At 43.7% G+C, this 25,823-nt stretch overlaps 1 protein-coding gene and 2 non-coding genes across 3 annotated transcripts; all 3 read left to right on the top strand.

Annotated features, from left to right (window-relative positions):
* The first annotated feature begins 2,615 nt into the window (after positions 1 to 2,615).
* On the top strand, positions 2,616 to 13,927 carry LOC134572501 (non-structural maintenance of chromosomes element 3 homolog). The gene is made up of 10 exons (XM_063431500.1): positions 2,616 to 3,034; positions 5,408 to 5,512; positions 7,410 to 7,473; positions 8,672 to 8,751; positions 9,164 to 9,258; positions 10,796 to 10,875; positions 11,076 to 11,118; positions 11,400 to 11,462; positions 11,882 to 11,996; positions 13,711 to 13,927. The coding sequence occupies exons 1-10, from the start codon at positions 2,975 to 2,977 to the stop codon at positions 13,801 to 13,803; spliced, it is 798 nt and encodes a 265-aa protein (XP_063287570.1). The 5' UTR covers positions 2,616 to 2,974; the 3' UTR covers positions 13,804 to 13,927.
* Positions 4,256 to 4,390, top strand: LOC134573817 (small nucleolar RNA SNORA11). The gene has a single exon (XR_010085375.1). It is a non-coding gene; the product is annotated as a small nucleolar RNA SNORA11 (small nucleolar RNA).
* LOC134573816 (small nucleolar RNA SNORA11) lies at positions 11,524 to 11,649 on the top strand. Its single transcript, XR_010085374.1, has one exon. It is a non-coding gene; the product is annotated as a small nucleolar RNA SNORA11 (small nucleolar RNA).
* Positions 13,928 to 25,823: the final 11,896 nt, after the last annotated feature.

Genomic DNA, 25,823 nt, shown 5'->3' with positions numbered 1-25,823 from the left:
GAGGCTTGGGCGGGGTTAGGGAGCATGGGGGCGGGGTTACAGAGTATGACACGCCCTTTTTGAGACCTGGGCGGGGTTAGGGTGCATGGGGGGGGGGGGGGGGGGGGGGTTACAGAGTATGACACGCCCTTATTGAGGCTTGGGCGGGGTTAGGGAGCATGGGGGCGGGGTTACAGAGTATGACACGCCCTTTTGAGACCTGGGCGGGGTTAGGGTGCATGGGGGGGTTACAGAGTATGACACGCCCTTATTGAGGCTTGGGCGGGGTTAAGGAGCCTGGGGGCGGGGTATTGAGCATTATACACAATATTGAGGCTTGGGCGGGGTTAGGGGGGCTGGGTTATTGAGCATTATACGCAATTATTGAGGCTTTGGGCGGGGTTAGGGGGGCTGGGGGCGGGGTTATTGAGCATTATACACAATATTGAGGCTTTGGGCGGGGTTAGGGGGGCTGGGTTATTGAGAATTATACGCAATTATTGCGGCTTGGGCGGGTTAGGGAGGCTGGGAGTGAGGTGAGAGTTGGGGGGCGGGGTTAGAGAGCTTCGTGGGCTATTAGTGGAGTCGTGGGCGGAGTCGATCGCCACTTCCTGTTAGGGCGGAGTTAGGGAACCTGGTAGGTTATTATGGGAGTAGTGGGCGGGGTTAAATGAGTCGTAGGAGGAGTTAGTCTCTTTTTTACCGGTTGAGGGCGGAGTTAGGGAAGCTGGTACGTTATTATGGGAGTAGTGGGCGGGGTTATATGAGTAGTAGGCGGGGTTATAAGGCGCCTTTTCCGGTTGAGGGCGGAGTTAGGGAGCCTGATAGGTTATTATGGGAGTAGTGGGCGGGGTTATATGAGTAGTAGGCGGGGTTATAAGGCGCCTTTCCGGTTGAGGGCGGAGTTAGGGAGCCTGATAGGTTATTATGGGAGTAGTAGGCGGAGTCAGCCGCTTGTTTCGGTTTCTGTTGGCGGTATCTCTGTACATAGCGCTGGGGTCTCGGTGCAGCGAGGTCGGTATTATTTCACACGCAGGTTACCGTTAACCCTTTACTAGACAGATACTACGTGACTGCTGGGCTGTGAGGGGGAGGGGGGGGCATGGTGTTACTGCCCATGGAAGGGGCTCCCTCTGCCCGGCCTCTCTGGCTGCATGTAAGGGGTTCACCCAGAGGGCTGTGCAGGCCAATCTACCTGTGTCAGGTCTCCATGGAGACTGGCTGGCTGAGCATCATGGGTGGATCCCATGGGACAGTGAGATGGTGTGCCTGCTCTGCCCATTATTGCTTGGCTGCCTCACCTGAACGGACCTATCCTCACTATATTACTGACAGAAACACTGTGTCTCCATGAGTGTTTGTATACTGGGTCCCCCATTTAAAAGGAAGCTGGGAATAAGACAGAAAATGTATCTTTATTGTGGAGGTAAGCCAGTATCCTAAATTGTTATAACTTTTGTCCAGTCCAATGCTTCTCATAGAAGAGCTTCGGGGGCACAGTGTGCATGCGCGTCAATCACTCAGCTTTGCAAATAAAATGCTTCTCACAGAGAAGCATTAAATCCAAGGATTTTCTATGAGGCGCCTTGGATGCGTTTGGCATCATGCTGCACCTAATGAAGGGTGCATTCTCTCTCTTTTTTTTTTTTTTTTTTAAATTGTAGCGCAGTGGGGACCGACTGTGGTTTGTATGTGGACTGTCTAAGATTTTGTGTGTGTACGTGGGTTGCTTGTAGTATTTTTGTGTGCGGTACAGCCTGCCTCTTCTGTTATGTTTGTGGGCTGTGTGCATGTTGCCTGTAGTATTTGGTGTGTGCTGGGGGCTGTCTGTGGTGTGGTTGTGTGCGGTTATATGTATATTGTGTGAAGGGTTGCCTCGTGGGTGGGTTCTTTACTAAAAGAATCTTGCCTATCTTTTGACCAGGGAGGGGACAGGAATCCTCATTCATTTCTGGAAGACCAGTGGTGGAACTTGCAGTCTTTACCTGTGGCATATCCCTACTTGCTCTCACTCCATTCCTGGAGGGAGAGTTTCCTGTAGTGTCTGCACCTGCTGGGAGTAAAGAGTCCAGGACTCCTTTGTCTCCGGGCAACCTGGGAGGGCTAGGGAGACTCGCTGATTTCTCCATTTGGGCCAGCAGCCTCTCAAGCCATGCATAGACATTCCGCTTACTATAGATTGCCAACACCTGCTGTAGTGAATGTCAGTTTAGTTTTTGTGCACTGGGAAACGGCAGTGTTTACATTTGTCTGAAACCATTCCTCTATCCCCTTAAGGGCACAACTTCAGAAATAAAAGGGAATCATGACGGGATATTTCCATAGTGTGTCCTTAAGGGTCTATTGCAGGAGCAGGCGACTTTTGTACTCTAAATTGTGAACTACATCTCCCATTCTGCTCTTTAATATTATTTATATAGCGCCAGCAAATATGGTACTTTAATAATCAGCAAAAATGTCCTAATGCTGGCAAAGCATCAGAAGAGATGTAGTCAACAGCATCTGCGATGCCAAAGGTTGCCTATCCATGCACTAGAGCAGGGGTGGGGAACCTTCGACTCTCCAGATGTTTTGGACTACACCTCCCATGATGCTTTGCCAGCATTATGTGTGTAAGAGCATTATGGGGGATGTAGTCCACAACATCTGGAGAGCCGAAGGTTGCCTATCCCTGCACTAGAGGACTGGTTTTGGAAACATTCCTGTATTTGTGTTGTCAATTCCATTCCTGTCACCATAATCACAACAGTGGGCCGTTATAGTGAACCTACACTGACCCTTTAAAACCACACATACGATAGCTACAACCTACACTTGCTCTGTAGTCAGTGGTACTCCTCTGAGGCCCTCAATTTAAATTAATATTTTTGTTTTCTGTAACATCTTCAATTGTAGATAATTGCATGCATTATGTTGTTTATTTCATGCAGGCTCTGAATCACACATTTTGTTTTCTTCACTGGTACTTTGAGCAGTTCCTTTGGATACATTAACCATGACTCAGCCAAAAAAGAGGGTCCGACCAAGCATGAATCGAGATGTATCCACGCTGCAGGTAAAGGCGTTTGAGTTTTAAACTGAATAAATGTGCGATTTTGCAATAATGACACTACTTTCCTAGGGCAGAATTTTCATTACTCGTCTGAAAAGAATCAGCGTTAAAAAGGATGTGTGGGTTACAGCGGTGTACCCCACATTGTATGTTTGGGGAAAGACCGAAAAAGTCTACCCAATATCTCTAATATTTTTCTTTTAATTCTTTAACTGTAAATTTTATGAATTAAAAAAAAAAAAAAGCTTGTCTGTAACAGCACCTCCTTTTGTTGTTACATGGAAAACACATTGATAGAAAATTGGAAAATTAAAGGGCAGCTAACGTCACTCAGACCACATCATTGCTGTTCTTGCAGGAAAGGCAATGTTTTTTTTTTTTTTTAAAGGGTTAAAAAAAAACCTCTATTCGCTGTCACTGCACTGATATCATGTCACATGACGTTGCAGCTGATGGGAAAGCACAGGAGAAATACAGGACCACGCTCAGCTGACAATCTCCACCAATGAGTATGTTTAGTAGTTTATCCCCAAGAAGTAGTTCCAGTAATCGCGTAGGATGATTGGAATAGCTCAAGAAATTGATAGCAGCCATAGCACGGATTTGATCAATTTATACACCGCGCTACTTCACTTAATAGTAGGTAGGTCAGTTTTCTACTTTTATGAAAAGCAGCAGATTGCGGTGAGGAGCAGAGAGTGAGTGAGAGTCTTTCTTAGTCTCCATCAGAAGTGCCCAAAAGGTAGATCCCCAGAGATTGTAGAACTACAACTCCCATGATGCTTTGCATGTCTTTTAGAATGACAACGCATCATGGAAGCTGTAGTTTTAATACATCTGGGCATCTACATTTTGGGCACCCCTGGTCTGCATGCACAATATGGACAACTGACAACAAAGAAAAAAAGTATTCCAAGCCCTTTTTGTTTTTCATTAATTGCTGCTTTAACCTACTGCTGTTGTGAGTAGGCTCAGTGTACCATAACCACCATGCCGTTTCCAGTAAGGCAAAGTGCCTGTGGTGCTTTAGAGTAACCCTTGAAACACTGATCAGTTATATAGCATGTAAAATTGCAAAATACTTTTACTCCAAGCCTTGAATTTGACTTCACTAAGCTAATGAATTGTAGGAATGATTTTTTGTGTGTTTTTCTCTCTAGTGTTTGAGTCTCTGGTATAGAACACATAGCTTTTGATATTAACCCTGTTGGTTCCCATGTTAATTGGGTGTGCTCAGAGCAGCCTGCGGTGAGTCCCCTCTCAGGCTGTTTATACCACACCCCAGAGAATCCAAATGCCGCTGCATTCAGGAAGCATCAAAGTTGGTGGCTTTCCTGTCCTAGCTGACGGCATACATACCATCTCCAAAAATGTCAATTCTGAATTTCACTTTTTCATGTTTATTGTTGAAATTGCACATTTTTGGCCGAAATAGTTGCAGTGAATAATTCTCCAAGTCTAACTAATCCATTGGCTGCTTTGTGTAATTTTTGTATACAAATGATTATTCTTGTATTGTAATGATTTTCATTAACAGAACTCTCTTGGCGCCGTAACCACTATAGTTTGCTTGGCTGCTGTAGTGAGGACAATACCAAGGCAGGAAGCCTTTGGTCTCTACTTACAGTGGTTGTAGAGCACAGTAATCGTCCCCTGAGGTGTGGCGGTCACTAGTGAGCGCCTCTGGGATTCCCAGCATGCATTCTGACTTAGAATGCATGAGAGTGATTACTGTGGGTATGCTCCTAACCTGTACCATTAAGGGATCGCAACCCTCCTCCCTGCAGAAAGGTAATCAGGAGCTCAAACACATCACACATACGGCCAGTAAAATATAATGCACACACTCTATACAACGCCAGGAAACTACTTCCGAACATTGTAGTGGTTATTGTTCCTGGAGGTTTCCTTTAATGAAACTAGATGTGGTGGTTATGGTAATTTCATAAAATATGTTTTGTTTAGTTTTTTCACAGCTTTTCACTTTTAATTGTGGTTCTGCAAAAGATCTATTATTTTCTATGTATTTGAAATAAAACATTGTATGTCAATTAAATGTATTATTTATACATATTATTCATATAGTAATGTTCCATAGTGGCAATGACTGCCAACCAGTAATTTTGGTAATGTGTAGACTGTAGGGCCGGGTGTTGATTGTTAGGTAAGTACTGTATTCTGCTCATAAATATATTTGAACAATGTTCTTGTCAATATCCTGGTTAATGTCCGTGTGCCTTGAACAATGAAATTGTGCTTTTATCAATGGCTTGAGCCCAGCAAACCATTTGTAAGGACTAAATATAATGGCCAGCGGGTACAAGATAAGCCATTAGCAATATTTGCATTGACTCATTCACTTCTGTTTTTCATTAGGGTGACGATATCGATATGGAAGATGATTCTATCATTCAGACACAGACTGCATCACAGGTGCAGAAAAATCTGGACAGACATTCACCAGATCAACTCAATCTTAAGGTGATCTTTAGATGAGCCCCTTGGTGACATATATGGTGGTTGGGGTAGCTGAATTTTGTTTTCTTTTCAGAATATGGTAAAATTTAAAAAGGGCGGTTGCTGATCCACAATACTTAGATGTTGATTGAAGTTGAATAATATTGTTTTAGTCACCATAATGTTTAAACTTTGCAATATAGTGATATCACACTGGTGCAATTCATTCATCACATACCAGCATTATTTGTGAAGTTTTTCTGACAGGCAGTTAGGTGATCAGATGCAGAACTAATTGTTTGTTTATATGTATGTGTTGTATATTTAATCCAAGACTCCTAAAGTTGAGGACTTTTGGATTGTACATTGTTACCTGAGGGCTTGACACCGCGAGGGGCCCTGGCAGCATGTACAGTGTGCCACCAGGTGCAGGGTCAGACCTCAACTTTGAGAACATAAACATCAATTGATGGAGAGTGACCTAGAATTTATTTTGTGGTTACTGTGAGTTACCAGTGTCCGTTTGCATTTTGGGGTGTCTGGTCAAATTTCACAGTTTCTTGTTTAAGTAGGACAAACGATTGCTTTGTTACCCCAGTACAGAGGGGACAGACCTACTGCTGCTCACTTTATAATGCAAAACCAAAGCAAATCTGGTTACCTCCTATCATTATTCAGTTCCTGGAATTGAGAAGTCATCTGAGACCAACAGGACCGTTAATCGGTCTTAAAGAACACATTTCATGTAGAGACCGCCAGTATTCTGTAGTAAACACAGCAGCTTTTAGAGCAGGCTTCCCCAAACTCTGGCCCTCCAGATGTTGCTGAACTAAATCTCCCATGATTCTCAGCCGATCTATTTCATTCACAGAATCATGGGAGCTGTTGTTCAGCAACATCCGGAGGGCCGGAGTTTGGGGAAGCCTGCTTTAGAGTTTACACAAAGCATGAACCTAAAAAAAAAATTGTTTTCTTTTTTTTTCATTGCCATCCCTTGAAATTTAGGAGTCATGTGTTGGACCTGTTACAGCAATCCTTCAGTAGTGATGTTTTCTCTTAAAACAGTAGGCCAGATGAAGACCATATGGCTCTTTTTAAGGACAGTCAGGTTTATATGTCTTGTGTTTCATCTTGCGGAGAAGAAAATCAAAAGGGCATATGGTTGGCAGATGAGTGCCAAGATATCTTGCATTGCTTACAATTGCTCCGCAAAACAAGTAGCTGATGACAATATAATTCAGGAATGCAGGAACTAAAAGTGACAAAGATCTGTGGTTTTAATATAAAACAAAGAAACCAGTACGGTGGGTCCACTGCCACTTCAAGCACCATAACCACTTAATTTCCCTGGACTGTCAGTCAGCTGGAATACTATTTCCCTGCGTGGCACTATTGGTTTTGTGCAACTTTTTTTGGCACTCGTGGAAATGATATCCCATCAAAGTGTGTGCAAGAGTCTGCCTATCCCTGCTAGACTTCATCTATAACGTTCTGTGAGAGTTGGACTGAGGTTGGTGGGAATTAGAATGCCTATCTGGTGTATTGGGATAGTGAGACAACCACTTATGTGGAATATAACTGCTGCCAGCCTCATCCAGTGGCTGGCTGAATCTGATGCGCATTATAGTCCACAATAGCTTTATACAGCAAGTCGTTATTTTAATGGACAAGTAAATAATAATAATATTTTGAAAACGGCATTTAACCAAGACTGACTTGAAGCATGAAACAAACCAAAAGCAGGTTGTTGGGGCAAATAGACGCAAAGTCTGAGAGGTTTCATGCATTTGTGTAGGTCGTAACCTTTGGGTCCTGCTATAGGTTCACTTTGGGACTTTCTGTCTGTTCTGTGTACTGTCATAAATACTTGGAAATGGTAAAGCATTGACTATTTATTTATTTGTTTTATCCCATTACATAGGTGGGCGAGGTAGTACAGTACCTGCTGATAAAAGATCAGAAGAAGTTGCCTATCAAGCGGGCGGGTGAGTTTGTATTCTTCACTGTGACTTGTATTTATTTAATATTGACACCATTTATGTGATGGTAAACCAAACCATTTAAAGTAGCACTCTTACTTTCCATGGTTTATTTTCTTTTTTACAAATTTAAAGACTATATTAGCCTTTAACTCCCATTTTAGTGCAATCAGTCCCTTCTTTACTTCACGTAGAAGTATCGAAATATGGCAAAATGTAGTGAAGGGTGGATTTTCAGTAAATTTTCTCTTCCCCCCCCCAACCCCAAGTCTCTGCATTGAAGCAGATGTGTATTTTTGCAGTAATCTATACTTGTACAGAAAATAATTTTAACCCCAAAACTTCTGGAATAAAAGGGAATCATGACATGTCACACATTTCATGTGTCCTTAAGGGGTTAAAGCTGCATTGTCTCCCTCCGCTAAAAATAAGGAGTATTTCATAAAGATATAATCTTTATGAAATACTCATTTTGCCTGTATTGGTATTTCAGTGAAAACAAGATGGCTGCGTCCGCGATGACGATCCCCAGTGGCGGTTTCACCACTGGGCGTCTTTGTGAATTTGGCAAAGTCCCCAGTCGGTGACAGTGCCGCTTCAAGAATGCATAAGACCATGTTTTTGAACATTTGCTTTCTAATAAACGGCAATAATTTATATTTTTAAGGGGCAACTACACACCAAGTGGCTGTCTACCAGACAGCCACTAGAGGGACTTCCGGGTCGTTGGGTGACTTTTAGTTGCCTGACGCTAGACATCCAGCGTCACCCGAAAACCCATAGGAAAGCATTGTATAATGCTTTCATAAGGGGGAAGTCCTAATGCAGCCTCGAGAGACATTGGCGCTGGACTCAGGTAAGTGACAGGAGATTTTAACTTTTTCTTGAGGGAGGGGGGAACTATAGTAAGATATAGTGCCAGGTACACAACTTTGGTTTCCTGGCACTATAGTTTTCCTTTTAATAAAGATTGGAAGTGTGCCAATTTTGGTGTAACATATGATCCTTTTTGTCCAAAGATGGAAGCAGCACTCTTTTTTAAAAGGTTGGCAGAGTAGATGCTGGCTGTGCAAGTTTGACCATTGACGACGTGCAGTGGTTGCTTTATAACACAAATGGAATTGTAGATCTAGCCGTTCTATATTGCATACATAAACCGTGTTCAGTGGAAAGACTTGTAATTGTCAATACTTTCCTTGTCTAGATATTGTAAAAAATGTATTGAAGGAATTCAAAGATGTATACCCAGAAATACTGCTCCGTGCCAAGAAGACTCTGCTGGAGGTGCGTTAACTGTTGGATATATTTAGTATTGTTTAAAGGGACACGATAGTCCCCAAAACAACTAAATTCTCTGCCATTTAGGAGTTAAATCACTTTTAGTGCAGCCATAGACACACCCCCATGCTTGTGACTTACACAGCCTTTCTAAACACTTCCTGTAGAGTCATCTAATGTTTACACTTCCTTCATTGCAAATTGTTTAATGTAGAATTTCTTATATATTGCATTAATAGCTTGCTAGCCCCTGCAGGAGCTTCCTGTATGTAATTAAAGTTCAATTTACAGCGCAGAAGATAAAAACATTTAAAGTAAGATACATCTGATCAAAAGTTAAACCATTTTGTTTTCATTAAAATTAAATGTAGAAACTATTCAAGCATCTTCTTGCATTTATCAATTTCTTAATATACAGGTGTTTGGCTTTGAGCTGATGGAGGTTGACACAAAGATCCACATATACATTCTTGTCAACAAATTAGAGCGTGTACCTGGTGATCACATGAGAGTGTAAGTAGGTGATTTCAGATGAGCAAGATATCTAGTGCTTACAGATTTTGATCTTGTTGACAATAGCTGGGTGTTACCGCGTTTGAGTTTTAATTGATAATGCTGTGTTTTTTTTAGTTTTTTTTTTTTTTTTTTTAGGTGGGAATATATGGGGGTGGGGAGAGTGGCGGTGGTATGTCCCCATCAGCTTCTTTCACCGTAGTTTTACATTTGACAAACAAACATGTCTTTTCCAGCACCTAATGTCTTGTGCCTTTCTGCAACCCTGAATAATGCAAAAAAAATTTAAAAGAATTCCCCATGTTCTGATCCTGTTGTTCTGCTTCAGGTTTTGGACAGAGTAAGTGCATAGAGGCCAGGCTTTGGGTGATTAAGTCCATATCGTCAAATGGCTTGACCGAAAGCTGGGAGGGCTGACTTCACCAAAATGCATGCTATTCTGTACAGCAAGATGTAGTGGTTATAGTGCTTGGGCTTTTCCTTTAAGAACTTCCTGGCTTGGGCAGAGTGTATATTTACAGCAACATTTAAAGGAACACTATAGTCACCTAAATTACTTCAGCTAAATAAAGCAGTTTTAGTGTATAGATCATGCCTCTCATGTTTTACTGCTCAATTCACTGTCATTTAGGAGTTAAATCACTTTGTTCTGTTTATGCAGCCCTAGCCACACCTCCCCTGGCTATGATTGACAGAGCCTGCATGAAAAAAAAAAACTGGTTTCACTTTCAAACAGATGTAATTTACCTTAAATGTATCTCAATCTCTAAATTGAACTGTAATCACATACAGGAGGCTCTTGCAGGATCTAGCAAGCTATTAACATAGCAGGGGATAAGAAAATCTTAATTTAACAGAACTTGCAATAAAGAGAGCCTAAATAGGGCTCTCTTTACAGGAAGTGTTTATGGAAGGCTGTGCAAGTCACATGCAGGGAGGTGTGACTAGGGTTAATAAACAAAGGGATTTAACTCTTAAATGGCAGAGGATTGAGCAGTGTGATTGCAGGGGCATGTTCTATACACCAAAACTGCTTCATTAAGCTAAAGTTGTTCAGGTGACTAGTGTCCCTTTCAGGAACTTTTTTTTTTTTTTTTTTTCCCCTTCCCTTCATTTTTATTGCATTACTTCTAATGTGTCAACTTCAGGCTAATGTCCTTTGAGCAAAATAATGTAGAGTATGTAGATCCACCATTGTCGATCGGTTAATGTGACATGCGCAATATTTAGCTCATGGTGAAGCAGGGGGAAAAAAGCTTTTCCTCCACGAGCTGTTGGTAATGGCATTGTTATATATTTACAGAGATGGCTCCATTCTATGTTCTCTTCTTTTATAAAGACTATATAAACAATTACCGTCATTATGAATATAGCATTGTAAAGAACTACTGCTTCCAAACCTTTTGAGTGATGTATTCTTTCCACAACACAATCGCTCTGTAGTCACAAATGGAACTGCTTTGTTAGAGCATCCGAGAAATGTCTCCTCTAATTTATTGTAGAGCTTGCCTGGTAATTCCGAACTTCTTCCTTACAGGGACGACAATACGGCTAAGCTCGGTTTACTCACCGTTATTCTCAGTCTCATCTTTATGAAGGGGAATACCGCAAAGGAAAGTAAGTATTCAAAACTCTAGCAATCTAATCCAAACCATAGATACATTTATCGTATGAATTTATCTTCCTGTTGTGTGGATATTGTATTTACAAATTTTGAAGAATATTGACCAAGCTGTGTCCAAAGCATGGAGGCCTGCAGGTTTAATGATCGAATTGGTGTGAATTTCCCCCATAATGCCTTGTGGTTTATTTTGCAGCGGCTATCTGGGAGACACTGAGGCGTTTGCGCATTGAACCTGGGTGAGTTCTCTTATTCTGAGCATATTTCTTTTCATAAATCTCCATTTTTGTATGCCTTCACAACCGGAAAAGGTCAAGCATTTCTTAGTGGTAAGAAGAGCATGGGTGTTGGATTTGGTATAGGAGACCACTTATTATGGCAGTAGGTTCGTGTAATTAAGGGACACCAGGATTTATTTATTTTTCATGTGAAAGGTGTTTACGTTCTCTTCAGCAAGTGTCTCACCATTGACTTTTTGTTAACCTCTTATTTTAATCAGGATTATTTTTTTTATTTCAAGGGAGAAACACCCTGATTTTGGCGATGTAAAGAAGCTTGTAACTGACGAATTTGTAAAGCAGAAGTAAGTATATAGGATGTGCAGCACTGCTCTCCCACAAACCCCCTGCAGCGTCAGGATCCACTTGGTGTGTTCAGAGCAGGCTGCGGAGAGAGTGCCCGGGCTGTTTACATCACACCATAGAGCACTGTGCAGCTGTGTCAATGTCGATCGCTCTAATGAACGCTTGGATGACAAACTGCAAACACTTGTTCCCCTAACCTTTTCATTGCAAATCTGTTGCTTAAATTCTATTGGTTGCAGCTGCTGACCGGAAAAAAAAATGACTCCTGCACTATACCTAACCCATATGTACATTTAAAGCATATGTACACTTCTTTATGAAATGCTCATATGGACTGGGTTGGAATTTTCTTTCAATGCCCCGGACAATGTAGGGTTAGATTAAGTGTTAAAGATCATTTTTCTTTTCCTCTATCTAGATACCTGGAGTATAACAAAATGCCACATACAGACCCTGTTGAGTATGAATTGCGCTGGGGGCCGAGGGCTTATAAAGAAACCTCAAAAATGAAAATCTTGGAATTTGTCTCGAAGGCGAGTAATAAAACACATTAACTTACTTACTTGCACAACTAATTGGTAAAAATAAACATGGGAATCCTTGGAGCTTGTTCACGATTTGGTAAACTACGTCCGTATAAGAACCTGTGCTGCCTTCCTCCTTGTAATGCCATCTTTTAATTGATCCCTGTGTAAGGGATTACCTTGTGTTTGAAGATCTATGCTATTGGTATTAATGTATAAACTACAACTAAGCTGTGCGCCACACTGCGATCCAGGAACACCACTTAATAACTATCAATGCGTTAATATTCTATACAAATGGCCAAGCGCTGTTTGTTTGTTTTTCCCACAAAATGCTCTGATTTCCTGTAAATTTTATATGAAATATTTGAAAAAGTACACTATAATCCAGTTCAGACAAGGCAAAGCCAGAGAAAACATTGCAAATGAAGAGAAGGAATATAAGCTCTGTAGTATGTTTAACAATGGTTGACAGGGAGCTAAGATGGAGGTGCCCAGTTGCAGGATAATGAGTGTGGATATCTACATTTTTTTATTTACACCTTACAAATACATATATACATTTCTCTATATTTAATATGTAAGAAAACTGGGTTCCTCTCTTTAGCTCCCTTTTGACGATGTTTATAAGATTTATATAATTTCTCTATGCTGACTGCCTAGTGCAAAAGACAGATGAGAAATTATTTGCCTTAAAAGGGACTCTCCAGTGTAAGGAAAACATATTAGTTTTCCCTGCAGTGCCCCTGTCCTCCCACCCATCCGATGTTGCTGAAGGGGTTAAAACCGCCTACTCTCCTCCCCTGCCGACTTCAGCTGGCAGGGGAGACCTAATGCACATCTGTGCATGCGCATTAGACCTCCCCCTAGGAAAGCCTTCTTCAATGCTTTCCTATGGGGATTTCAGCCACACTGGAGGTCCTCGCATAGTGTGAGGACATCCAGCGTAGTTTAAAACACTTTTTGTGTTCTAAGAACACGGAAGTCCCTCTAGTGGCTGTCTGATAGACTGCCACTAGAGGAGGACTTAAACCTGCAAGGTAATATTGCAGATTTTATAAACTGCAATAATTACACTTGCAGTGTTAAGGGTGATGGGAGTTGGCACCCAGACCACTCCAATGGGCAGAAGTGGTCTGGGTGCCTGGAGTGTCCCTTTAATTTAATTTGCGATGTTACCTTTGTTTGGACTGGCTTATGATGTAAATTGCAAAATATTTAATAGAAAAAGCATCTTATTGGGGAAAAAAAGTTATAGGTGACTGTCAATCGTTTATTGAATTATGTAATTTACAGGGAAGAGACTTTCCCTTTTAAGAACCATAACTGCAGCTCAGTGCAGTGATAATGGGACAGGAATGTCTTACACAAACAGGCGGGTGGCAAAGCCTGGGCGCACGAGCTCTGCGTTAATTCTAACTACAATTACCTGAAAATGAGATGGGTTTGTAAATGATTCGTTTTCTTTAATGACTTCCTCTTGCTCTCACTAGAAACGTTATGCATCATTTGTATATTTTATGTATTTCTAAATGTGCGACAGCGCAGCCGAATATAGCGGTTTTTTTTTTTTCTCTCTTAAAATATTCCCTAAACTACTACAAGTGCATATATTTTAACTGTTAGAGTGGGTTAAAAATGCATCTTTATAACCTAGCCATTTCAGTTAAACAAATGACAGGGAAATAAATCCCCTAATTGTGCCCTGCTCTTGTCTCTCCAGGTTCAGCAGAAGGATCCCAAATCCTGGTCCACTCAGTACAGAGAAGCACAGGAACCTGCAGTGGCTCCATCAGTCTGCTGGACGCTGAGTTGACTTATTCTCATAAACCCATTGTTGGGTCTCTCTGAAGGCTGGGGTCAGGACCCCCATAATGTCTGAGTTTTCAATGTTTTCTATTGATCTCTACAGTTTAAAGTTACAAGACGTTAGAACAGCTCGTTTCCTTTTATAGTGAAGTAACAGGCATCAACTGATACATGTTTTGGCAGAACCTTTCCATTTGTACAAATAAGCTTTTATTTACCCAAAACGTATCAGATAACTACATTTTGCCTCTACGATATATGCAAGGCTTTAGAATATTGAGGCTCATGTTTTATTCTTGCCTCTGCTATACAACAAGAAATTAGGAAATGTTAGTTTCCGATTTGAGACAATTCTTCGTGTCACTCTCCAGGAAGTGACGTTTCTATGTGCATGGCTGGATTGCCTAATTAGTTTTGTAGAGCCAGCACACGGTGTGGTGATGTTTGGGGCCAGGACTGGATGGATTGTTCAGGGTTAGTTCTTTGTAAAATTAAGCAGGAAGAGAATAAAGTAATTAATTATATTTCTAAATTTATAGTTTCAATAAAATGTGAATGGGGGGGAAAAGATTTCACCCTACTTTTGATTTTGTCTCTTGTATTTGAGTTATTGCTTTTTGTATACAGACCATACTTACGCCAGACCAGAGGGAGCTTCAAATCTTAGGCTGAAATGGAAACCTAGTGGAGTTGAATATTCCTGGCAATATGTGTGTGGCGGAACTCCATGGCTTAAATAAAACACTAAAAGTGCAACTCCATTAAAGAAGTCAAGGACTATGAGAGCTACAGATGGGTTTTACTTTCTAAATTCATGGAAATGCAAACCGTTTCAAATTTAAGGCCAGAGTAGCTGGGAATTTAAATGTTTCCAGTTTAGCTTATTTTGATCTTAAAGGGACTAGTCGTGACCCAGGTCACTACATCTCAATGGACTCGGTGCAGAGTCCCTATCCTCTAAATGGACTTTTTTTTTTTTGAAGCTGCCATGTTTGTTGCAGGTTTAAGTCCACCTCTAATGGTGGTCAGTATGAATCTTTCACACCAGACTTTATCCTGTTTTGCCACTCAAATATAATTTGGTACTTGGAATGTAGTGAGTAACTTTGAAAGTGAGCATGTGCCTGGTATATTTAAATATTTGTAATTTTAGACCCATAATTAATAGAATGGGTATATATATAAAAAATGCATAGTAAGGTCTAGGTTTTCCCACTATAAAATTTTTTTTTTTACACTTTAGATTAGCTAAAGAGTGAAACCGTAGAGGAGTGTGTGCACAATCTAAAGGAACATTCCTCTGCATCCCCTACTGTTTCAAAGCTGTGAGCCAAGGCTGGCAGTGCAGGGTTTAGCTCAGGAGCTTCTGGCTCTATCAGATGTAATGGATGAATAGAGAAGCATCCCCTGTACTCGTAAGAAATAAAACCTTTCTGAAACACTTATACAATGGGGTATCCGCACGGTACTTAGTGTTACTTTAATGAAAAACATTGTGGTAACCGCTTGTACCTTATTTGAAATCGTATCCGCGGGCCATGGATTCATTTTAAAGAACCACTTCATAAGCAATGAGCTCTAGTGCTTTATGGATGTAGTATCCCATCTTAATAGAATTTTATAAAAGTGTCTGCATCAATGTGAAACATGCACTTTTTATAAATGCAAGCTGTTTAGATATAACCAATGAAAAGCGTGCATGCTTTTCATTGGTTATATCTAAATTCTAAGCGTTCCTTTTAAAAGGACACTCCAGGCACCCAGACCACTTCTGCCCATTGGAGTGGTCTGGGTGACAACTCCCACTACCTTTAACCCTGCAACAATTTCAAGGATGAAATTGCCGCGTCTATTTCGTCGGCCGTGATTTGAGCCCCCAAGGAAAGTACATCGCCGCCCTCTAGTTTTGGTAAGGCCAATCGATCAAGGAAAGCTCTTGCTTCCCCGATCTCACGCTGTTGTCGTTCCCCGTCTACTACTCCAGAATGGTTATATAAGTTGGAGTAATATGCTGTGAATACCGACGCGATATCCGTGGGATCCGTACAACGCTTACCTGCAGCGTCTTTGATGCTCGTGATATGAAAGTGACCCTGTCTCGGGCGGAGGGACCTAGCTAACAACGTGTCCATTTTGTTAGACTTTTCGTAGAATGTCCTCTTAGTCCAAACCACTGCCCTGGCTGTGTCGTCCAAGAGTAACTCTCGCACTGACATACGCACTTTCTGTACGTCCGCCAATGTGATAGACGACGGGGCTGACTTATGTTTCTCTTCCGCACGACCCAGGGCCTCTAGAAGGGAGGACAGTAGTTGCAATTTACGTTTCTTTTTTACCGTCGCTTCTCTGATAAAAATTCCCCTGATAACCGCTTTGTGGGCGGCCCAGACCGTAGCTGGTCGGAGGTCTGGGGTTGCGTTCCGGAGAAAATAATCGGATAATTCTTGACGGACCGTTTCCACCACGGCCGGGTCCTGTAAAAGCGAAGTATTCAGCTTCCAGGACCACGGAGACGCAACGCATAATTTATCCATAGTTAGTGAAATGTCTGCATGGTCTGACCAGGATATAGATCCAATCGTGGAAACAGAAGCTTTGGACGCCGCATGCGAATTAACTAAAAATAAATCTATCCTAGAATAAGAATCATGGGGCGCGGAATAGAACGTATCGTCTGGATGGTGAGCTCTCCATATGTCTATGAGGCCTGTACGCTGTATAAATGTGCGGAGTATCTTGTCCTGACTCCCTCTACCGTGAGATCTCGGTAGCCCACTGCAACGGCTCCGGTCAACTGCCGGGCACGGGGTGGCGTTAAGGTCTCCGCCCACAATGATCATGCCGTGCGGTAGGCTGTTGACCATTTGAGCCATGGCGTCCCAGAATTCGGCCGATGGAACATTAGGGGCGTAAATATTGAGGAAGTGGATCGTGTGGGAGTGTAAGCTCCCGGAGAGCAACAAATAGCGTCCCTATCCGAAAGGGGCACCTATGATGAATTAGTATAGCTACTCCGTTCCTCTTATTTAGAGCTCTCGCCTCATGTACAACGCGGAACGTGTGGTCCCTTAACATTAGTTTTGCTGGCTTAGGTATATGCGTTTCTTGTAGAAAAGCAATATCAGGGTTCAGGCGTTTAAGTTCCCTAAACATAAGGCGCCTTTTACTCGGGGCATTAAGGCCTTTGACATTCAGGGATAACAGTTTCAATGGCATTGCAATGAAGGAGGGAATCGGCTTGTCACACAAGTTGGATCCTCTACGGATCCATCTCGAGAATGCAATGTGGGTATCACGACATCTCCCCCCACCGGGGTCCGAGCAGGGAATAGGGGTAGGAAAGTGTAACGGGGATGACAAGAGGTGAGAGGACAGTGAAGGAAGGAAGAGAAAGAGTAAGGAAAAAACATAAAAAACAATAGCCTGGACTTACCTATTGCCAGGACCAAATGGGAAATATGTCTAGGCGTTTCCAGAGAACCAATACGGCCCCAGAACTGCCTCAACATAGACCAACCACGAATAGCACCCCCAGGGTGCCAGACTATCCCCAATTGGAGATAAAAAACTTTTGTAAATAAAAAAACGAGATAGAGGGGGAGACCCTTTTGCCGTCCCCAGGTGACTTTCAGAACCTAAAAAGAAAAAGCACATTCAAGACTCCAAAAATCCCGCAAGTGCCAGAGCCGGACACCTATATACCGCTGAACCCGCCCCCACTCCCCCGTCCCGAAACTAATAATACATAGAAACAGAACCCGGCTTAAGAGTGGACCTAGCATAAAAATAAACATAACAATAAAAGTAATTGTGGACATAGCGTGAACCAGGTCCCACTGCCCCATCCTGAACCCCCCCTGATAAAAGTCAGAACTTGATGCAAAAGGATAGGGGACAAAAATAACCCGGACGGGGGGGGGCAGCAAACAGAAACAAAGCAGCAATAATATACCGAGAACCGTTACCCGCCGCCCGCCGCCCTACTCCGATCCCGCTCCCCAGAAAAACTGTGAATAATTGTATATTGCCCCCGACCCTCCTGGACCAGGCTCAAGAACCTAAAAATCGTATTACAAAATACAGTAAGCCATATTACAAAGTGTCCCCGAGGAAGGGGGGGGGGGGCAATCGATATATAACATATACATAGCGAGAAGAAGAGGGAAAAAAAAAACACATTACCCGCCTCCCCATTCTGATCCCAGTCCCCAGGAAAAACAGTGTTTAAATAACCGTAGCCCACTGCACCGAGGGACCAGATACAATCCCCAGAATCATGAGAAGAAAAATGGTGGGCAGTCCCAAAAAAAGGTCCACCGGGAGAGGGGTTGCAACGAGTCAGGACATGGGAAACAGGGCGAGGCCCGGGAGCAAAAATAAGCCCTAACCCTCCCCATAATAAGCAAGCCCACCCGCGGGTCAAGGAGCCCGCTAACCCAAATGTGCCTCGTATAAAAAACCCAGTATCCAGGGCCTGCCGCCACCAGAAAAGCCAATAACCAAAAGCCCAAAAAGGCATTTCAAGCGGGGCCTAGAAATCACCCGCCCAAACAACCTGATCCCGCCCGTGAGGTCTTACCATCTGGAAACACAGCCCGCCGCTCGGGCATGGCGACAGCGTAGCCCCCTTCCTCATTCATCTGATGTGTACCATTCTCGGGGGAGAGCGACTAGAGCCTCCGCCGCCCCCTTCGACACCGGGAAGTCATCAGGGGTTTGGATCCCCAGCTCGGACAGGAACTTCCTCGGGTCACCGTCCGGGAATAGAAGCTTCGTGCGGCCATCCTTGAAAGCCATCAGCCGGAAGGGATGACCCCAAGCGTACTTGATGGTGTGGCGCTGTAGGAGTTCCGTGATCGGGCGCCAGTCCCTGCGCCTCTGCAACGTCAGCGGGGTAAGGTCTTGGTAGAGAGTGAGGTTGGCCCCGTTATAGAGGATCTGACGATCTCTGCCATGCCTCATCAAAGCCTCTTTCGTTTGAAACGACAAGAATTTAATTATCACGTCCCTCGGGCGCCGATCTTCCGTTCTTCTGGCCCTGAGGGCCCTATGCACCCGTTCAATATGCCACAAGTGCTCTGGGATGTCGGGGAGTAGCGGCCTGAAAATCTCCAGAATGACCTCTGCCAGGGACCCTTCCCCTTCTTGTTCGGGTAATCCCCGAAGGCGTATATTATTGCGCCATGTTCTGTTCCCCAGGTCGTCTATAGCTGCTTCTGCAGTGAGTAGTTGGGAGGTGAGGTGGTTAATTTGAGCGGCTGCAGCGTTATGGGCTATAACCGTGGATTCAACCCGCTGCTCGAGCACCACCGTCCGTACCCCCAAAGCCTGTATTTCAGCTTTCACCTCTGAGGTGGTACGAACCATCTCAGAGGCAAGGTAGCTACGAACCTCCGACAGTTTCGCCAATATTTGGCTGGTGTCGGAATCCGATGCCACACCGCTTGCTGGGCTCACAGGAGAACGGGGCGTAATTTGGCCTTCTCGTCCGCCATCTTGTGTGCTTAGTCGCACGGCGCGAGAGGCCACAAACATCTCCGGTACTACAACACCCGTTTCTACCGCCTTTTTCACCTTATTTTTCGTCGTTCTCCGGTCCATCACTGCTCCCACGACTAGTTCGGTTTGTTCAAGGGTTTATCTCCGCTTTCGTATGCTGTTGGCACCGTGGTCGCAGCGGAGTTCTACCCGGACACGTCCAGCTCGCTCGGCTGCAGACCACGCCCCCCAGGATGCCTACCATTATTGACAAAAAATGGACTGTGCCCAGAGGAGTCATGAACAGCATTGTTTATAGCGAACTCGGCCCATGGGAGTAGTTCGGACCAATTGTCCTGTGTGCTATTAATAAAACAACGCAAATAAACTTCTAATGACTGGTTAGCTCTCTCAGCTGTACCATTGGTCTGTGGATGGTAGGAGGAGGAGAAGGAGAGATCAATTCCCAATTGTTTACTGAATGCCTTTCAGAACCTGGACACAAACTGAGAGCCCCTATCGGACACAAACTGAGAGCCCCTATCAGACACAATATTGTGAGGGATGCCATGCTAACGGACAATTTCACGTATGAAAATTAGGACCAATTCTTGCGAAGATGGCAACTTCTTGAGAGGAATGAAGTGAGCCATCTTAGAAAATCGGTCTACAACCATGAGAATAGTAGTGAACCCAGCAGAGCTAGGAAGCTCACCAATAAAGTCCATGGATAAGTGGGACCATGGAATCTCAGGAACTGGAAGAGGCTGCAATAGGCCCAAAGGAAGTGCATGAGTCACCTTAGAAGCTGCACACACAGAACATGCCTGCACATACTCCTTTACATCTTTCCTGAGTGAATCCCACCAAAATGATCTAGTGATTGCGGCAGTGGACTTATTGATGCCCGGCTGTCCAGCAGTTATATTGTCATGGAACACTTTCATGATATTAACCCTTTCACATAGGGGAATGAACAGTTTATCACACGGTTTACCACTGGGCGCCTGAGGCTGGGCCTCCAGTATGGTGCCAAGCAGTGGAGAGGACAGTAGTAGCAATAATACACTCTGGTGGAATAATAGGAAATGTCACCTGTTCTGGAGCTGACTCATTATCAAATTGCCTGGACAAGGCATCAGCCTTGGTATTTTTAGAACCAGGTCTATAAGTAATGAGGAAGTTAAAACGTGAAAGGAAGAGTGACCATCTAGCCTGTCTGGAAGACAAACGTTTGGCATCCCCTATATATGCCAGATTTTTGTGGTCAGTTATGATCAACAGGGGTCCTTGGAACCCTCCAAAAGATGTCGCCACTCCTTAAGGGCAAGAATAATGGCCAACAGTTCTCTATTGCCAATATCGTAGTTGCGCTCAGCAGGAGACATCTTTCTGGAGAAGTAGCCACAAGGATGCAATGGTGTTCCCTGGCTTTCTCTCTGAGAGAGAACAGCCCCTACCCCTGTCTCGGATGCATCAACCTCCAATATAAAAGGTTTACTGGTGTCGGGATGTTTTAGTATGTCCGCAGAGGCAAATCTTTGTTTAAGAGTCTCAAAAGCATTCATAGCCTCTTTGGACCATACCGTGCTACTGACCCCTTTGCGAGTCATATTAGTGATGGGGGCTATTACAGACGAAAATCCCTTGATGAATCTTCTGTAATAGTTGGAAAAACCAATAAACCTTTGAATGGCTTTTAAACTAGAGGGTAATGGCCAGTGTAGTACAGCCTCTAGTTTTTTAGGATCCATTTGAAATCCCGATGCAGAGATGTTGTAACCCAAAAAGTGGACTTCAGGCTGGTCAAATATGCACTTTTTTTAATTTACAATAAAGTTTATTTTTCAACAACGTCTGCAGAACCTGTTTCACATGGGAGTGGTGAGTTTGAAGATCAGGGGAATACACCAAAATATCGTCCAAATAAACCAAGACAAATGAGTAAATGAATTCCCTGAGTACATCATTTATAAAGTCTTGGAATACGGCCGGGGCGTTGCATAACCCAAATGGCATTACCAGATATTCATAGTGTCCACTACGGGTATTAAATGCCGTCTTCCACTCATGATTCTCTTTAATTCTAACCAAATTGTAAGCGCTCCTAAGGTCAAGTTTAGTAAATACTTTAGCTCCCTGAAGTCTATCGAACAATTCGGAAATGAGTGGGATAGGGTATGCATTTTTTACAGTGATTTTATTAAGTGCCCTGTAGTCTATGCAAGGGTGTAACTCACCACCCTTTTTCTCAACAAAAAAGAATCCTGCTCCAGCTGGTGAGGATGACTTTATGTGCCCTTTGCTCAAGGATTCTGTGATGTATTCCTCTATTATTTTACTCTCCTGGGGAGACAAGGCATAAACTGCCCCCTTAGGTGGCATAGGGCCTGGAAACAGGTTAATGGCACTGTCATATGCTCTGGGGGGAGGCAATACATCAGACTGAGCCTTGTTAAACACCTCCTGAAGTTCTCGGTATTGTATGGGAACTCTAGGAGTGTGGGGAGTGGTAGTGGGTAGGTCAATAGTACCCAATCTCTTTAGTACTGGTTTTATACATCTCCCCATACACTCTTTACCCCATTCGAATATCTCCCCATTAGCCCAGTCAATATAGGGATTGTGCTTACTCAGCCACGGAAACCCTAATATGATAGGACATGATGGAGAAGTAATAACCTGAAACGTCATCTCCTCCCTATAGGAGGCCCCAATAGAGATCGTAATAGGGACAGTTTCGTGGGTTATAAGCGGTTGTGTGAGTGGTCTACCATCAATAACCTCTACAGCTAGCGGCGTAGGTCTCTCCCTGACCGGTATCTCATTACCCCTAATAAAGTGGACATCAATAAAATGTCCAGCAGCACCTGAGTCCATTAGGGCAGTGCTCCCCAACCTTTTTATCGCCGCGGACCGGCAAACGTTTGATAATTTTTCCGTGGCCCGCTTGTTTTGATTTAATAAGACAAAAAAAAACCAGTCACATATATTAAAAAACACGCAGACACATACATAGTCAGAAAATCACAAACACAGTCACATAAAGACATAGACTCAAAATTGTGTGTATGTGTGTGTGAGCGGTGCAGTGTGTATGTGAGGGTGGCAGTGTGTGTGAGAGTTGCAGTGTGTGTGTGTTTGGGGCGGTGTGTGTATGGGGGGCAGTGTTTGTGGGGCAGTGTGTGTATGGGTCAGTGTTTGCGGGGAAGTGTGTGTATGTGGGCAGTGTTTGTGGGGCAGTGTGTGTATGGGGCAGTGTGTGTAGTGTGTGTATGGGGCAGTGTTTGTGGGGCAGTGTATGTAGTGTGTGTAGTGTGTATGGGGCAGTGTTTGTGGGGCAGTGTGTGTAGTGTGTGGATGGGGCATGTTGTGTAGTGTGTGTATGGGGCAGTGTTTGTGGGGCAGTGTGTGTAGTGTGTGTATGGGGCAGTGTTTGTGGGGCAGTGTGTGTATGGGGGGTAAGAAGGGTAGGGAGGATTTTTTTTTAAATTTATTTAATTGAACTTAAAATATTCATGTCCCCCCTCCCTCCTCTCCCCCCTCTTACCTTTACTGGGAGGAGGGGGGACATTTCTTAGTCCCTGGTGGTCCGGTGGGGATTCCCTGGTGGTCCGGTGGTGGTGAGGTGAACTCTAGCCCAGTTACAGGGTTAGAGTTCACTCTCGCGAGATTTGGAGCGTTGCCGTGGTTACCGCGGCAACGCTCCAAATTTCGCGAGAGGAGGACCCGGAGGAGCTGCAGGTAAGAGCTCCCGGGTCCTCTCTCATTCCCTCCGCTGCCGGCTGTCAGCACAGTGCCTGCAGACCGGGGAGGGAGATCTCGGATCTCCCCTCCGGTCCGCAGGCACATTGCAGGGCTGGCACTTGGGCAATGTCAGCCCTGCATTAGCCGGCAGGCTCGAACACCCCTGGGCGGCCCGGTACCGTTTGATCCACGGACCGGTACCGGTCCGCGGCCCGGGGGTTGGGGATCACTGCAAGAAAACTTATTGTTATCAAGGGAAATAGATACCTCAAGGAGGAATCTACTTTTGTTTTTGTTAGAGGACAACTCCATCACACCTAAGATCTGTCCCCTTATGGTTCTTAGGTGCGGACGTTTTTTAGTTATCATATGTCCCTTTCTACTGCAATATAGGCATGACCCCTCCCTTCTCCTATACTGTTTTTCAGCCTCCGACAGTCTAGTGACCCCCAACTGCATAGGTTCAGGTTCGGACTGTACAGGGAGGTTAGACAAAACAGGTTTAGAGAATCGAGGTGCTAGGGACATAGCCGTACATCTGGTCTTGCTTCTGGTGACTTCTCTGAGACTTAACCTATTATCAATATGCATGACAAACGTAATAAATTCGTTAAATTTATTGAGAGACCCTTTTTGAATGCTGAGATTAACCCATCAGAAGCTAAGGTACGGAATTCAATAGCATAATCCGAGATAGACTGGTTACCTTGTCTGATGTGCATTAGGGCAGTGGAGGCGTCGTCCTCTCTACCCAATGGCTCAAACGTGAGCTTAAATTCGGCAAGGAATTCCTGGTAATTATGAGCAATGCTCCGATTACTCTCCCACAACGGATTAGCCCAGGCAAGGGCCTTGCCCTTTAATTGATTCATTAGATAACCAATTTTTGCTCTGTCCGTGGGGGAACGACCCTGGTAAGGCCTCAAAATGGTACTCCACCTGATTAAGAAAACCCCTGCATTCCTGGATATTGCCATCAAACTGTAGGGATGGAGATAAGGAGATGCTTGGAGTCCTATTACAGTGGGTGGAGGTACACAGGGTAGAGGTGCTATAGGAGGAGACGCTGCAGATCCGCCGTTCTAGCAAGAAGCGTACTGAAAGCATGAGCGAATTGATCCATGCGGTGATCATTGTCCTCTAATTTCCTCTCGCAAGCAGCTATGTGCTGACACAGTTCTACAGGATCTATGTCGTAATGTCAGGATTACTGTTTGATCCAGCACGTAGAACTGTATAGCACGGATGACAAATAAGTAACGTATTACCGGTCCTTAGAATGGCCGGATGTAACATACAAAGAATAGTCAAAAATACTAGCCGAGGTTAGGGAACACAGAAAGAGTAACAGCGATGAGGAAAGCCAGGAGTCAGGATACCAGAATACAGAAAAGTCAATAAACAAAGCCAAAGTCAAAAACCAGGTAGAAAACTATAAACAGGAACGCGCTCTCAGACAACCACAAGGGAAACCACGACAGGGCACTGAGCAAGATGAGAACTGGGCCTAAATACCCCTCCTCTAGTTCTGATAGGCTGTAACCGGCCTTTGACCCCAAATTCAGTTACCAGGTTTCATTTGCATAATTGCTGCTCAGCATTAACCCTTCTGTGGATTAGGTTGCTGCTCGGCCCAACTTTTCCTGTGTGGACAGTAAATGTCATTAACCACAGAATCAGGTAAGTGACTGAAGGGGTTTTCACCCCTTCAGTAACTGGTGATTGGGAGGGAGAGGGAACCTCCAGTGCCAGGAAAACTATTTTCCTGGCACTGGAGTTTCCCTTTAAGCTAGTCTCCATCCTGTATGGCAGTGCCAGTCTGTATTTATACTGAAATGACCATGAATACATAAGCTGTATGCACATAGAACCTCAAGTGTCAATACTGCATTGTGTAGAATTCTGTAAGAATGCAATGCTAGGAGTGCTCACTCTTGCAACTGCTGGGAGCACCCTTCTCATAAAATGTGATAAGATGTTGCAAGCCAGCATGCCATTTGCTCCTTACGGTACCAACGTCAATCTAAAACCACTACATCAAAAATAAATCTTAAGCAAGGAGACCAGCACTCTAGGAGACATCAGATTGACAATACATTGAGTCCAACATCTCATGGCATTGGACAATCAATTAGCACCTGTGTAAATCAATAAGGAAGAAGCATAGCAGGTTATGCCAAGGCCAACAGTGCTGCAAACCAGTGTTAATATTGTGGACTAACATTGTTACTAGAATAGGAGAAAAACTACCTCGATCGATTTGCATTCAGTGTGATCGAAGGCAAGAACTAATTAACCCATTTCATGCCTTGCAGCTTTAGACCTGGCCATTTCTCAAATTTCACATGTGGCGCCCAGTTTCCCCATTAGAGACTTTAAAATCAATCATCGGCAAATAAAAGCATGTGCACAGGGTATGGGATTTACAGATTTTTACTTATTCTAGTGCAGCTTATTAATCTTACCTGCTGCATGGAGGGGGATTTAGTTGGGATGGGGGTTTAAAGCAGGTGAGGGAAAACATAATTCAGATCCCTGCAGAAAGCCCACCTGCTCAGATATTAAGTCACCTAAAAGTGAAAGCCACACCATTTCATGAATATTAAAAAAAAAAAGCCAATTCAGAAACTCAATTTTAAATCAGTCGAAGTATCATTTTCAGTCAAGTTCAAGATAGAGAATACAAAATGTCGGTGAGAGCACACTAGTGGTGTACATATGACTTGCGATATTACTATAAATAGGTAGAAACCTAAAAAGACAATAGTGAAATCTGTATGTACAATAAATATATACAAATTT

The sequence above is a fragment of the Pelobates fuscus genome, chromosome 9 (assembly GCF_036172605.1).
Source record: "Pelobates fuscus isolate aPelFus1 chromosome 9, aPelFus1.pri, whole genome shotgun sequence".
Classification (NCBI taxonomy): Eukaryota; Metazoa; Chordata; class Amphibia; order Anura; family Pelobatidae; genus Pelobates; species Pelobates fuscus.
This window is presented reverse-complemented; position numbering and strand designations above follow the sequence as displayed.